Source organism: Danio rerio, chromosome 2 (genome assembly GCF_052040795.2).
Source record: "Danio rerio strain M-AB ecotype USA chromosome 2, GRCz13ab, whole genome shotgun sequence".
NCBI lineage: Eukaryota > Metazoa > Chordata > Actinopteri > Cypriniformes > Danionidae > Danio > Danio rerio.
In genome coordinates, this window is record NC_141022.1 from 24,615,550 (window position 1) to 24,631,237 (window position 15,688).

Below are 15,688 nucleotides of genomic sequence, written 5' to 3' on the forward strand. Positions count from 1 at the left end.
GTGAAAAGATTAGTTTAATAATATTAAAATCTAATCACAAACATTACTAATTGACTATACATTGTAGTGCCCAAACTCTGAGGGGCTTTGTCCTGCAAAGTTTAGTTTAAGCCCAATCAGACACACCTGGGCTGGCTAATCAAGCTCTTTCTAAGCTTTCTAGAAAGTTCTGTGCAGGTGTGTTGAGACCTTGGAGCTGGAGCTAAAATCTGCTGGACAACAGCCCTTCAGGAGTTTAGACACCCCTTTGTGAACTTGTTTTTTATTTTATTTGTGAATTTATTGCTTTTAATTTTACATTAGAAAGATAAAGTTTTTATATATTTATATATATATATATATATATATATAAATATATTCAATACATACATTTTTAACATTCAGTTTATTTTTCAAAAATCCTAAGGCCTTATACCTGGAATTGCTTATAAGGCCCCCAAATCCCTAAATCCACCTCTGTTTAGGATGTAATAAAAACAACAACTGACATAATTTCACAGTCATGAAAATTTGACTTTGTTTGTTGTGAATACGATCCCTCTAGTGGCAAAAAACACATACTGTGCCTATAATGTCTGAATTGCCTATTGTCATTTTTTGTTTTTTAAATAAATGCTATTCTTATTTCAAAAATGTAAACATTTTCAATAGTTTATAGAGTAAAACAAATGAACAAACAATCTTATTCAAAACACATACATATTATTGAAAAATCCAGTGAACCAATAATAACTTTAAGTGGTCTCTTTATTTTTTTCATCAGCTGTATTTGCAGGGTCTCTAGCACTTGGTTAACTGTCTTTTTGTGTATGGTTTATTATATTAAATCAATCCACTGATTCCTTTTCTCTCTTTGCTCTTCAGAAAACTCCACTGCACAAGAAACTACATCCATATTCACTTGTTCATGTCCTTTATTCTGAAGGCGGTGGCAGTAATCATGAAGGATGTAGTTCTGTACGAGGTGGAGGAACCTGATGACTGCCACTATGGATCTGTAAGTGCTTTTTAAGTAAGGTATAGTGTACAGTCAGCAGGTAGTGGTGGTGATATCCAGCTGACTGCACATTAATCCCACTTATTATTGACTAATATTACCTGGACTTTACAGTATATTATCTTAAAGCTTTCACTAGGAAAATAGCCCATTATGATGTCCAAAACAGTTCGTTTTCTCCAGGTGCTCCAGTTTCCCCTAGTCCAAAGACATGCGATACAGATGAATTAAATAAGCTAAACTGGCCGTAATATATAGTGTGATTGCAAGAGTGTATGGGTGTTTTCTAGGGCTGGGTTGCAGCTGGAAGGGCATTCACTGCATAATAACATACTGTATGCTAGATAAGTTAGTGGTTCATTCCCCTGTGGCAACCTCTGATTAATAAAGGTACTAAGCCAAAAAGAAAATAGATGAATGAATGCATTATAATGGACAATGTTGAATGTAAGAAAGTATAGTGGCTTAGTGCCTGCCCACCAGATTTATTTGCAGAATCATTGGTAATATAGTTTATTCAGCCTATTCTTACAAGGAAACAGTCATACCAAAATTGTTCAGTCATACCAAAGCTGACCATTTTTAAAAGAAGGGTTGGCAGCAAACCTCACTCCTAAACCCAACCGTCATTGGTGGATTAGCAAATCATACATAAATGTATAAATAAGATCATACACATTCATACGAATTAAAAACTAAATCAAAAAGTTATGAACTGGCATGAGATAGCATTGGTTTATCAACTATCGACCACAATCACCTCTTATCCAAACCTGATGTACATAAAAATAACAATAATTAAAATATAGAAAACCCTAAAAAATTTTACCCAAGTCCAATGATCCCACGGCGTTAAAAAAAAAAAAAAAAAAAAAAAAAATATATATATATATATATATATATATATATATATATATATATATATATATATATATATATATATATATATATATATATTTTTTTTTTTTTTTTTTTTTTTTTTTTAATTACTGCCTGCTTGATGGATACAAGCTATTTCTGGATTTTGGCTTTCAATTGTCACCAGTGGATCAAGGAAAAATAGTAAATTAATATGCTAGCTTATAATAAATCATCAATTTGCTATTGTTGTTATTTACCTCATCAACAGCAAAGAGCTTCTGCATACAAAAGGAAGAAAGAAATAACAACCATGAGCACACAGCATTATGAAATGAGTGAGTGGCTTTTTCTGATGGATCTCATATAAGATTGATTTCTAACCCGAGGACACTAATATCAAACCTGAACCATCTTTCGAGACGCTACTTGAAGTTTTGAACATTAATGTGCTCAGGTCAGACCTTCAGCTTTTATATCCAGTGAACCCATGATGTCTTCTATATCTAATTTTAAACAGTTTAAAAAAAAAAGAAAAAAGATGACAGAATATGAATCTTGACCAAAAGCATAAACATGATTAACAACTTCATATAGCTCACAGAAGGTCTATCTTTAATAGTTTTAAGTTATCATTTCAAATAAATTTCCCTGTGGAGCAGATTAACAGAATTATTAAGTCCTGATTGTTTAAAGCTCTAGCAATGAATTCTGCCATTAAGCAGTCAGAATCAGTTTATTACAGTACATGTTATAAACTTGAACAGTCTATTTCAAGGACATTTTTTTTCTGAAGCAAAGACAAATGTCCACTTCTGTGATTGGTTAAATTCATCACACTTTCCTTTACTTCATGTCTTTTTTATACCCTAGATGTCAAGTGCTGAGCTATAGCTGTATATGTTTAAGCCAGAAGAAATGAAGGAATTGAAGTAACACTACAATTGCAGAAACTTTAAATGAAAATGTAATCTTTCATTTGATCAGGGACCTTACCACATGAATTCCTAGTTCTCAGATGTTAACATTTTTCGAAAAGTGTAATTTCTTTACATCCACTCACATAACACGGTCTAAAATTGATGCTGATCAAGGTTCTATTACAGACATCTACATGTAGTGTAGAAAATATTTTAAAGGGCACATAGGTTAACCCTTTTTTCATATTTAATATAAGTCTTTTGTGTCCCCAGAATGTGTCTGTAAAGTTTCAGCTCAAAACACTCATCAGATTATTTTTTATAGCTGTTTGAAGTATCTGTATTATAGCTGGGAAAAGGTTGTTGCTGTTTTTTTTGCACTGGGCCTTCAAGGCTAGTCCTCCCCGCCCACGTGCCTGTCAGCAACATGCCTTAATTGCCGCCCTCGGCTGCCTCAGGAAGCAGATCTCACGTAACGTTTGTGAGAAATACTACAATAAAAACTTACCAATCAGTATTTGATGCATTTTTTGTGGAGTTGCAACTATGAGTCACACACTTTGTTTTAAAATATTTTAAACTTTTAAACTAACTCTTGATCACGTTTGATGATGGTTGATGATCCTAGCAAACTGAACAGACCTTTTATTCCGGTTGCTTTGCTTTTGCTTTGGGGGCTTAAGCCCCTGATGTATTGTCAAAAGCCCCTGATCTCTTGGAATATGTTGCACTTAAATAAAAATATGTTGTAAAACATTGATTTTGTTATCTAAGTACTGAAAATTACCACATACATCACGAACATTCCACTTAACGCAGAGTTTGTGTCGGGTTATTAAATCGTCAGCTGTTCAGCAGTACCTGTTTCTACTGGCAGGTGGGAGTGGCTCTGTTGTCACATGGTGTTAAAAAAATCCCGCCACTGCACTTCATTCATTCATTATTTTGAGGAGCTGAAGCTAAAGAGGTAATAATACAACTCTTTCGCGAAACTGAATAGTTTTAACAACTGATGAAGCTTATTTGTTTCCACAGTATAAAATGTGTGTAATTTTGATGAAATAAAATAACTATAATCAGTAAAATGTGCATCATATCAATGTAAATACATGCGAGTTAGTAAAAAAAAAAACGTAAATTGTACTAGCTTTCTAGATATATAGATATCTAGGCATATTTATATGATATAGCAAGTCACATCTGTTTCTGTAATAGTTAAATCACAGTGAGTTTATGCATCTAGCTTATTATTAGCTATATTCTACTGTAACATGCAACGTCAGTTAGCATCGAATTATAAATAGACTTTCTTATGAAAATACCTAAAATGGTTGGAAGAACACATACAGTTGAAGTCTGAATTATTAGCCCCCGTTTATTTTTTCCCCAAATTCTGTTTAACAGAGAGAAGATTGTTTTCAACACATTTCTAATCATAATAATTTTAACAACTCAACTCTAATAACTGATTTATTTTATCTTTGCCATGATGACAGCAAATAATATTTGACTAGACATTTTTTAAGACACTTCTGTACAGCTTAAATTGACATTTAAAGGCTTAAAAGGCAGGGTAGGGTAATTAGGCAAGTTACTGTATAACGATGGTTTGCTCTGTAGACTATAGGAAAAAAATATATATCTTAAAGGGGCTGATAATTTTGACCCTAAAATGTTTTTTTTTTTTGATGTAAAACTGCATTTATTCTAGCTGAAATAAAACAAATAAGACTTTCTTCAAAAGGAAAATATTATCAGACATAGGCTACTGTGAAAATTTCCTGAATCTGTTAAACATCATTTGGGAAATATTTAAAAAAGAAAATAAAATTCAAAGGAGGGCTAATCATTCTGACTTCAACTGTATAAAACATTTATTGTCGCAGTTGTGTAAATATTCAGTTAAAGCCTTTTTATGTTTATTCAGATCTTATTTTCATTCTACTACAGCAATAGCTGGACGCCTTCACCCATATTAGGGATTTCCTAGAATGTTCTACTACTTTTGTGAGGCATATATGAAATTTCTGCTCAAGTATGAATAAAACAGGCATTACATGCATTTAAAGTTCTACAATGCCAACATCAACCTTATTTTGAGGAAAACTGAAAAAAAAATTCCCTCTGAAGAAATTTAAAGTAAACATATTTCTAGCATATATATCTTTGTTTATATTTTCAGATTTGAAGACATGCAGAAAATTACTTTTTCAAAAAACAAACAGAAACTGCAAATCAGGACGAGATAGGATGCTCAAGAGGTGTGATATGGCTCATAACAGACTAGTAAAGGAGAAGTGGGTTAATTTATCAATGTTTATTTTTTCCTATTTGGTGTTACAAGTCACAAAAACCTTTTATTTATTATTAACAATTTTTAATTCTGTTAATAAGATTAGAGTAGATTAGGTATATCAGTGGGTTGAATTAAAACTTCTTCTTTTCTTGCGGGGGGTGGGGGGGTGGGGGGGTGGGGGGGGGGGGCAACTTCTTTGGGGCTAAGCCCTTTATCCCTTTCGACCCTAGCATTGCCCCTGTTGTTGATATGATTATATGCGTTACTACGGAGACATGTTAATGCGAGCAGCTGTCAATCAATATTGGTGGGTGGGGGGACCGCCATTCCTACGTCAAGTTGTGGTCGATCTGAAAACCGCTCCAATTGGTCCACTGTTTTTATGTTGTTAAACTTGAAAAAAAAAGGACTGGGTGTGTTTATTTCACCCCAATATGACGGTATATACACTATACTTACACACGTCTGTCCAAACAGCTTTAAAAGTAGATTTTTCACCATAGCTGCCCTTTAAGAATAATATAAAATTAGTATTAGCATATTAGCAATTAGCATATCTATGATGCCAATTTGGATTAGTCAGTTAACTTAAGTTGCATGTTATTAGACCGTGAGAGGCAGGGTCGAATTAACCAATGGGCATTATGGGCACAGGCCCAGGCCCAGGGGTCCGTGTGCACTTGGGGCCCCTGCAAGGAGGGAAAAAAGGCTGATTTTGGGGTGTTCAGGCTAAGTAAGTGCAAATGGCACACCTCGTGGGTATAAGCTAGTTGAGTAATTCCTGCCCATCACCGTGTGATTGACAGAGACAACAAAACTAAAGAGCGCAGCAGACAGCACCTTGAGTGGCATAGCCTGTAAAGCGCATGGCAACATGTTTTGATTTGATCGATCATGAACCCGGTTCGAATCCAGCATCTTATGAACTTGTTCTTCTTTTTCCTCCACTACACATCAAATTTTGCCTACTCTTCATCACGAGGAAGACAAGTAGGAATCATTATTAAGTGTGTGCATTATGGAAGACTCAGATTCATAGAACTGGATTGGAGAGGTGTTATATCCAAATCATGTGCATTATAAGTTTGTAGAAGTTACACATTAAAAATACCCTTAAATATAAATTTTAAGTACTTTAGTAAATTTCAAGGGCAATACAATATAGATAAATTTTATTTAAAAAGCATTATAATAATCTTATTTTTTAAATAGACTGACCGCTTACCTCCGTGTGGTGGGCTTTCCCGCTGCAACCAGTTTGTCCAGTTAGCTCGTCATGTACGTCAGCAGACTTGAGATGCAGAGAGGAGTTGACGACGATGACCAGGTTCGAGTCTGGGGAAGTATGACAAAAACAGAATCCAAAAAACAAAATGAATGAGTGAATAACAGTGTGAGGATGTGATAAAAACTTGGTAAAAATCAGACGAGGGCTTTTCTATTTCTGGATGACTTTTGTAAACCATCGGTTGGGTTTAGGGAAGTAATTGGGCGGCCGGGACAATCTGTAAAATTGGTTGGGGATGGGGATGGGGTTTAGGGATTAGGAGGGTGGCTTGGTCGATTGGCCGGTCGCACAGCCAATCATTCAGTCGGTCGACAGCGTCCTCTGGTCGGTTCATGCAAGAACATGAACGGTACTCGCGGGAGACATTTGATATGCGAAAATGTTTATGTTTATGTTATGTTTCTCGGTCTCCAGAAACGTCCGCGGGACTACGTTTTCAGAATGAGCCTGGGTTGGATCAATCATAGGCACGTGATCCTCTCGAAGTTAGTTTATAAATAAACTTCACTTATTTGACAGTTTTAAATGTGCAGTTTTTTAATTATTTTTTTTTTATCTTGATTTCACAGAATCTAATGTAGTTAGTGATGAAGCAAGTCAGTCCCTGGTGATTTAGTACCCAAAACTATGTACAGGCCCACTGTATTCTAACTGTATTCTGTGTTCTATTAAAAAATAAAAATAATCAATACCAAACAATATAATAAAAAACACTCTATCCTACAACATTTAACAACTAAAATGGAATTTAAACATAATGAAGGCCCAGCCAAAATCAATCTACTACATGCAAACACAAACACTATTGGCACAGCAGCCCAATATGTAAAAACATAAAGCTTACTCTTTTTTTTTTTTTTTTTTTTCAGTATCTTCATACATGATGTCCCTGTTGTTTAATTCATGGCTTTGTGCATTCTGGATGGAAAGAATAGTCTTGATGGCCATGAATAAAATTAATTTCCTCATTCTGATGGGCCTCCAATCTGCCTGGGTTCATTTGCAATTGCATACATTACATGCCCAAATGCTTTGAGTGGGTCTCAATCAGCTCACTTGTTCAGTAGTCAGGGCACTGATCTATGGGTCAGCCATTGCTGTATAAATCACAAAATTCTTCCAGTGCACTAAAACATTCGCTCTTTGAAAATTCCCACAATGCACCATCAAAAATCAGGCAGCATCATTCCTCACTATGCACCCTTTATAGACATTCTGAAGCATGAAACATAGATCACATAGGGTTAGGTTGATAGATGATGCCATCATCCATCGCGATAGGCCAATAGGCATCATGATGCTGAGCCGACATTGCGATACTCTGCTTTGAGCACAAAACCAGAGAGCAGTGCACGTCAGACAGTTAATCAAGGATGTATTGCTGGATCACATCTCACTATAGTTGCTAAATGTGATATTTAATTAATCTTTTCTCTATCTAAGGATTCTTCTGTCTTTTGAATCTAACAGGTAACATCTCACACACTGTAAAAAAAAAAAAACGGTCAAAAGACTGGCAGCATTCTTCCAGAGATATTCTGTTAAATTACAGTAAATAACCACTTCACAAAATTACAAGCAAAAACTGTAAAAATACAGAAGATACTTTACAGTCAAAATTCATTAAATGACAGTTTATTACTGTTGATAATTTGCATTTAAACTATAAAAAAAATGAGAAAAAAACTCTCAGAATAAAAAATATAAATAATCTGTAAAAAAACAATAATTTCTTGCTCTATAATTATTACAAGTTATTAGTGTCATTCGACAGATTTTAACTGTAGTAATACAGGTAATTACTGCCATTTTACAAATTATTACTGCAATTATACATATTATTACTGTAATTTTACAAATTATAACTGTAAACATATACTTTATTATTATATTTATACTGATTAATTAATGTGAATATAATGATTATTACTGTAATTATACAGATTAATAAATGTGATTATACAGATTCATTTGTGTAATTATGCACAAAATCTAAATATTGCAGAAAATTTTCCACTTTCAACATACCTTTAAAACAGAAAAAAAGCTTTTAAAGAACGAATAAAAAAAGCTTAAGTACAAATAATTGCTGTTGTCATTAAACACTAAATATACTTGTAAACTATTAACACATCTTTTTAGGATAGATTAACTTCAAAACAATTAGCTTGAAAAAAGGACGCTTGGAAAACAAAGTTGAGGATCAAATGGCAGTATAGTAATAGTTTATTAAGAGAATAATCTTGCAATAAAAGGTTGAAACAGAAACTAACAAGTGCATACAAATAATCTCAAGCATAAAGGTGGGAAACAAAGCAAGGCAAGGGGTCAAACAAGACAAGGTAAAACCCGTTGGAATGCTCACTAAGGCAGCAGAAATGTGTGTGCTGAGTTTATAGTCCTTGTAATCAGTCCATAATGTTCTGGCTGAGTATGTAATCAATGAGAATTAGGAACCTGGGTGTGCGAGGTGCACGCTGAGAGTTGTAGTTTGTTAACATAGCATGTGTGTAGTGATCGTAACAGTTAGCATAGCAACATTGTTAGAAACTGATTAGTTTTTTTTTTAACAATAACCCGTTGTTCCATAAAGAGTTTATAGAATAACAGCTATTCAGAGCCATTTATACACTATGCATCACAAAAAACGAAACTCATAATAAAATAAAACATTAAAACAAGAAGGTCAAACTTTAGTGCAGTTTGAGTCCAACCAATAAAAAAAGTAAGTTGTCCCAGCACCCAGAGGAAACCCACGGAGTACATTCAAACTCCACACAGAAATGCCAACTGACCCAGCCAAGGCTCAAACCAGCGATCCTCTTGCTGTGAGGCGACAGCACTACCTACAGCGCCACTGTGTCACTACACACACGCACGCACGCACGCACACACACACACACATACATATATATATATATATATATATATATATATATATATATATATAGTAAAATAAAGTTTTATAGTTTACAATGCATGTATTTTATTATATACATCATTAACCTCACTTTAATCTTCATATGATTACTATCTTCAATAGTACTAAAAACAATTTGACTGAATTTTTGTTTCCCTATTTTTACAGGAATAATCTGTAAATATTAACATAAAATTACGTTTTAATATCTGAAAATACTGAAAATTTCCTTTAAAAACAACTGAAAAAAACGTAATACCAAAATCGAAGAAATAACTGTAAATTTTTTGTAGAATTTTTATTTATTACAGAACATATCTGTAAAACAACAGGTATTTCACTGTATAATGAAAAGAACTGTATAAAAAATGCAGACAATTACCTGTAAAATAATGTTTATTTTTTTACAGTGCAGCATCAGTACACTGCTTCAATCTTTGGCTTTCTCGCTTGTACTTAGTAATTTTAGTGAAAAAACCCCAGATCCTGTTTTTTGGTTCCTGTTGGTTGTGCTCCTTTTTTAACCAACCAATTTGTCAATGCCATTATAACGACACAGATCACTCTGCCTAGTCATGCCAGAGTACCGTTGGAAAAAGTGATTGAGAGGTGGTAATTTGTGTGTAACTTATCTTTATTTATTTATGATTTGGTTATGGGTAAAACAAAGATCATGCACGTCAGGTAGTCGAAACAGTAGGCTACAAATAATTAATTAATTATGAATGAATTAATTGTTCATAAATAATTAATTTACTGGCACTTATGACAATGATGCCATCGTCCATCGCGATGTTTCACATTACGCATTGTGCGATGCCAACCCTACTGTATATGAAACAATCAAATCACTTAGCACCAATTTACATATAAAAACTTTATAAAAGTAATATACAGTATGAGAAGTATTAGTTCTGGTGTTGTTTGTAAATTTCAGTTTAGATGATTTACATTGAGGACATTCTCATGCTCAGTGTGTCCCTAAATTAATGAACCAAGCTCATCAATGTCTTTACCAGTGGCAGAATTCGTATACACGATCTTCTGATGTACTACTCATGAGCTAGCGAGCTAATTGAGATACACCCTATGCCTCTGGTAGTGAGTTTGATATAGAAGATCAGATTTTCGTGCCAAATAAAACCACTTAAGTCACATTTTTAGGCAAAACAAAGACAAAACATGTTTTCTTTACATTTGGTTACTTTTCTAGCATCAGGTGAATAGAGAAGATTTTTGGTTTATCATTGCACCGACTCTACTGTTAATATGTTGTCAGTAGTGAATTGCTCAAATATTTTGTCACAAGGTTTGCTCTTTAAATGCTGCTTGTCTGAGAGCTCTTAAATCTGCTTTTGTGGCCAGGCGTAGCTGTGTTTGAGCAGTCCTTCAAGATCTTTGAAGAGATTGTAAATGTCCTCCCTTATCCGGATACGGCCAACATTGTATTTACCCAACATCATGGTCATGTTTGGCTTGTGAAGTGCCATTTTCCTAGCCATTAACATAAAAAAATAACGAAGCGATGACATTTCGTTAATTAGAGCGGCTCTCTTTGATTGTCAGAGAGCATATGTGTGATTTAATAGCATGTTTTCTGTGTATCCTCACTCTATAAACACTAGAAAGTTTCGAGCAGTCTGGACGCAGCTGTCGACCAGCAGAATATGTCACGTCTGTCACAACAGCGTGCTCAAACACTCAAGATGGCACGGTATCCTCTCTGTAAACACCCTCGCGAGGCCACAAAAAACATGGCTGACATTTAAACTGCCTGTAGATTAATTGAGCTTAGTCACTTATTTTCATGAATCAAAATGCGGTCGGCGTTTATTCATAGGAATTGTTTCTAGACTTAAGATTGTTGCAAAAATTACATGTGGTACATTTCTGAACAGTCGACTTGCTGCAAGTAATGTGCGCGTCAAACATTAACAGATCAGCATACAGTGTTTCTTTATGTGTTTACACTCTTTTTAATGTCTCTGTGTGGAGATATTGCACAATGTTTTCTAGTGCCTAGCGCATAAAACACACAAGCGCAAAGGCATTCCTTTTGTTTAAGTACATGGTAAACACGCTAGACCGCAGTTCCTGTTGTAACATACACAAGTGCATAATAGCTCTAAACAGAATCTTCTATTTGTCGTACAGGTGGGCTGCAAGGCTGCGATGGTTTTCTTCCAGTACGGCGTCATGGCCAGTTTCTTCTGGTTGCTGGTGGAGGGTCTGTATCTGCACGCTCTGCTAGCCGTTTCCTTCTTTTCTGAGAGGAAGTACTTCTGGTGGTACATCCTCATTGGATGGGGTGCGTATATACTGTATGTGTGCATATCTTGGTGTTTGTTAGGTTAAGATATATGGCCAGTCGTTTTCGTAATTGTTCAGGATGGGGGAGAAACACCTGCCAAATGTGAATGACAAATTAGTTGCTAAAGTCAACAGGACCTTGTGCACACATACACACATACAAACTCAAGATTCAGCAATTAACCTTTGCATTGACGTCACTGTGTCGTGTGGGGAAATGGTTCACATGTCACTTTTTTTAAAATTAGGATAGCGAAATCTGATAAGCAAATGCAGATCTTCATTTGGGGATCAATTAGGGGTTGTGGCTAATTGGCAGTGCCACTTGTTTTATTGAATTCTTAATGATCGTGGAGCCAAATTAAAAGGATAGTCCAATTAAAAATGAAGATTTGCTGTTTATTTACTCTCCCCTCAGGCTAAGGTGTTGTTGAGTGTTTTTCTTTAGTGAAACATTTTACAGATTTTAAATTAAGTCAATAGCTACAGGCACTGATGATCAATCAAATATATGTATACGCAGTCAAAGCAAAATTACTATCAGGTCTTATTTAGGTCTTATGAAGCTAAATGATCAGTCTGTGCAAGAAAAGAGTCTGTGCAATTCTTTTTGAATGAATTGTTTGATTCAGTGATCCAATCATAAAGACTGGATGCATCTGCTTTGCTACTTTATAGTACTAATAGTGGCAAAATAGCTGTCTGAATTCATTAGGTAGGCAAAAAATATTACAATGACAACAAAGCAGATAACATATTTCATATTACATTCAAATGAGAAATGTAAACTGGCCAAGTTACCAGCACACAACTTGTGTCAAGACAATGAAATTTGTCATAAATTTGTCATAAACATGATTGTCATGAAGCCATTATAAATGTGTCATGAATTTTATAACCATGTAATTATTATATATTGTTTAACTTAACTACAGTGATACAAGATTAATTTGTCATTAAAAATATTTATGACGCTGTTATGAAGAGTTATGACACTTTTTTTGAAAAGTATGATGACAAATACAGTTTATTCAGCTGATTCAAATGTTATCACTCAATTAAATGGGCATTGTCAGTGGTTATCAGCTGATAGATATGGGCCAGTAGGGGCCTTGTGCACCTACTGGTAGGCTAAGATGGCTGTTATCATTCATCCACATGGTTAATTAGCTACAGATTACATACGGCTGCGGCTGGAAGTTTGTGAGAATTATTTATATTATTTATTAAATTTCTCATGAATTGTATAACGTCTACCCATACCCTAACCCTAAACCCAACCATTACAATAATGTAAAAACAGAACTGGAGTTTTCTCTATTAATATAGCTGATTAACTACAATAATTATTTATATTATCTATTAAATTTCTCTTTAAATTTCTCTTTAATTGTGTAACATCTACCTCTACCCCAACCCTAAACCCAACCATCACAGTAAAGTAAAAACAGAGTCTTCTCTGTTAGTATAGCTGATTAACCATGTGGATGGATGATAACAGCCTACCAGCCCCTACTGGCCCATATCTGTTAGCTGATAACCATTGATATTCAAGAGTGATAACATTCGAAGCAGGTGCTTTGTTCCACTGAAAACATGATCAGAAAAATATTCATGGCACAAATATAATTCCTCATGACAATCATGTTTATGACAGATTTATGACAAGTTATGTTATGTTGTTGGTAATGTCAAGATGTAGGAAAAAGATGAATACTGGCTGTGATGTATTTGTTTGTCAAGTCATCATTACAATCACTAGCCATGCATCCAAAAATGCGAATGAACTTCATGCGCAAAACTGGTTTATCGCATAAAAGACGTGCGAATAAAGCAGGGTTTCCATCCAATGAGTCAAAACAAAAAAAATCGTCACTTCCTGATTAACTGGTGCCAAATATCAACAGTAAAAACAGAATTTGACACAGCAGGAGAAGCTGCATCAATCTTTTCTTCATCAAATAAATGACTTGGGCCTCAAAAGGCAATCCTGACATGCAGTGAACGTGCGGTAGCGTTAGAAGGTGTTAGATGCAGAGCACAGGCCCTCTTGATTCTGGAGGTCATTAATAATATAATAACACTAATGCTTAATCGATAAAACGTTTTAGAATGACCAAAAGAACATTTCAGATGTTTTTAAATGTGCTTTGTCTGCTGGTTTGTTCATTTCCACACATTTTCATCATCACCAGATGAATACTTGAATTTAGTATGGTTAATGTTCATTATTTGTGAGCAAACTAAAGTTTAATAAAAGATTATTTTTGCTAGCTAAGATTTATTTTTATTTTTTGGTGTTCAATACAGTAATTTTGTATGTAATAAATATGTTTCACTCCTAAAGTGATGGTAGCAATTCCCTTCCATTTTTTTGGAACCACCAAACATCACAGTTTCAGGTAAAATCAATTTCTGTAGTGTTCTAAATGATGAAAATATAACCTATGTACATGATGGATGGCCTTAATGAGCAAACAGACAGCAACTTTTCATTTTTGAGTAAACTATCTCTAAACTATCCCAATGAATCCCTGCAAACATAGAAACTCCAATGTCAACATGCCTGTAAAGCTGTATGTAATCAAATATTGACAGTATTCATAGTCAACATGTGTGTTTGTGTGTCTGTTTGTGTGTGTGTGTGTGTGTGTGTGTGTGTGTGTGTGTGTGTGTGTGTGTGTGTGTGTGTGTGCGTGCGTGCGTGCGTGCGTGCGTGTTTGTGTGTGTGTGTTGCAGGAGTTCCAGGTGTCTTCATCACAATCTGGAGCATCACAAAAGCCTATTTACATGATATCGGGTGAGGGAATGCAGCTTGTTTGCCACTTTGCAATTTTTGTTTTATATCTGCTTTTATGGGAGCCGTAAAACCCCTTCTGCCACTGTTATGTAAGACGACCAATTAAAATGAGTAAAGATGTCAGTATTTTTTTATGAGTTTATAGAGTTTATGAGCTTAGATGAATCTTTTTTGCCGATGTCAAAAGTAAAGCTGACACTGTGAAATCAATTCAAATCACTTCCTTAATGATAAATGGCATCCCTTCATGGAGGTCAGATGTCTATATTTAGATGCAGCTCGTAAGAGAATACATCTGAACAGATTTCATGTGTATATTTTCATTTTCATTGCCATCAAATCTGCACATGAACAGTAGAGAGCAACATTAATTCAAAAGCAACTAACCATTATTATCAGCAGTCTTAGTTCTGGAAATATTTTGAAATATTTGAGTAAAATTAAATACACGGGGGGGGGGAAATAAATATCGAGCATGTCATTTTTCTCAGAAAACATATTTATAAACGTGCTGTTGACTTGAAATGTTCACCAGATGTTGGTAACAACTAAAGAAATCCATATATGCAATAAAACAAATCTAATTAGTTTAAAAATTAAGTTATGCATAATAAAATGAAGTAATGCAGGGGAAAAGTATTGAACACACGAAGAAAGGAAGGTGTAGAAAGGCAGTGAAAGCCCAGACAGCAGTTGAAATCGCTCTGAAGTAGTTCTTCAGCAACCCTATTGCCCTTTGTAATTGTAAATTAATATTAGCTGCTTCAGTCCAACATCTACATTACCAGGATGGTGAAGATGAAACCAAAGTGGACATTTCAGCAGGACAATGATCCAAAACAAAGCCATGGAAACTCTCAAATGCTTCCAGATAAAGAAAATCAAGCTGTAGAATGGCCCAGCCAATCAACTGACTCGAATCCAATAACGAATACAAAATAAATATGACATTTTATAGACGGGACCCACAGAACCATCAAGATTTTTACACTCTGTTGAAGTCTGTGAAAAAATCACACCTGCGCAATTCATGTGACATGATTCTCCATATGTGAGGTGTCTTTAAGCTGTCATCACCAAAAAAACCTTAATATAAAGTATTAAATATGTTTCAGTAGTTCAGATCTTTCTCTTTTATTGCATTGGTATGACACATAATTAAATTTTCAGATTTGTTTTATTTTTGTTAATATTGTTTGGGTTTTTACCAAAATCTATTTAAATTCAACAGCTCCTTTAGAAATATTATTCCCAGGAAAAACATGACGTGCTCAATACTTATTTGCCCTGCTGCATTGA

The 15,688-nt window shown here is 34.6% G+C and overlaps 1 protein-coding gene across 1 annotated transcript in view; it reads left to right on the forward strand.

Annotated features, from left to right (window-relative positions):
- Window positions 1-15,688, forward strand: part of vipr1a (vasoactive intestinal peptide receptor 1a) — a 62,786-nt gene that overhangs the window by 39,246 nt on the left and 7,852 nt on the right. Inside the window, exons 6-8 of the mRNA XM_087240763.1 lie at window positions 865-997; window positions 11,434-11,587; window positions 14,329-14,389. Coding sequence (XP_087096889.1) covers window positions 865-997; window positions 11,434-11,587; window positions 14,329-14,389 — 348 coding nt within the window. The remainder of the gene's footprint in view (window positions 1-864; window positions 998-11,433; window positions 11,588-14,328; window positions 14,390-15,688) is intronic.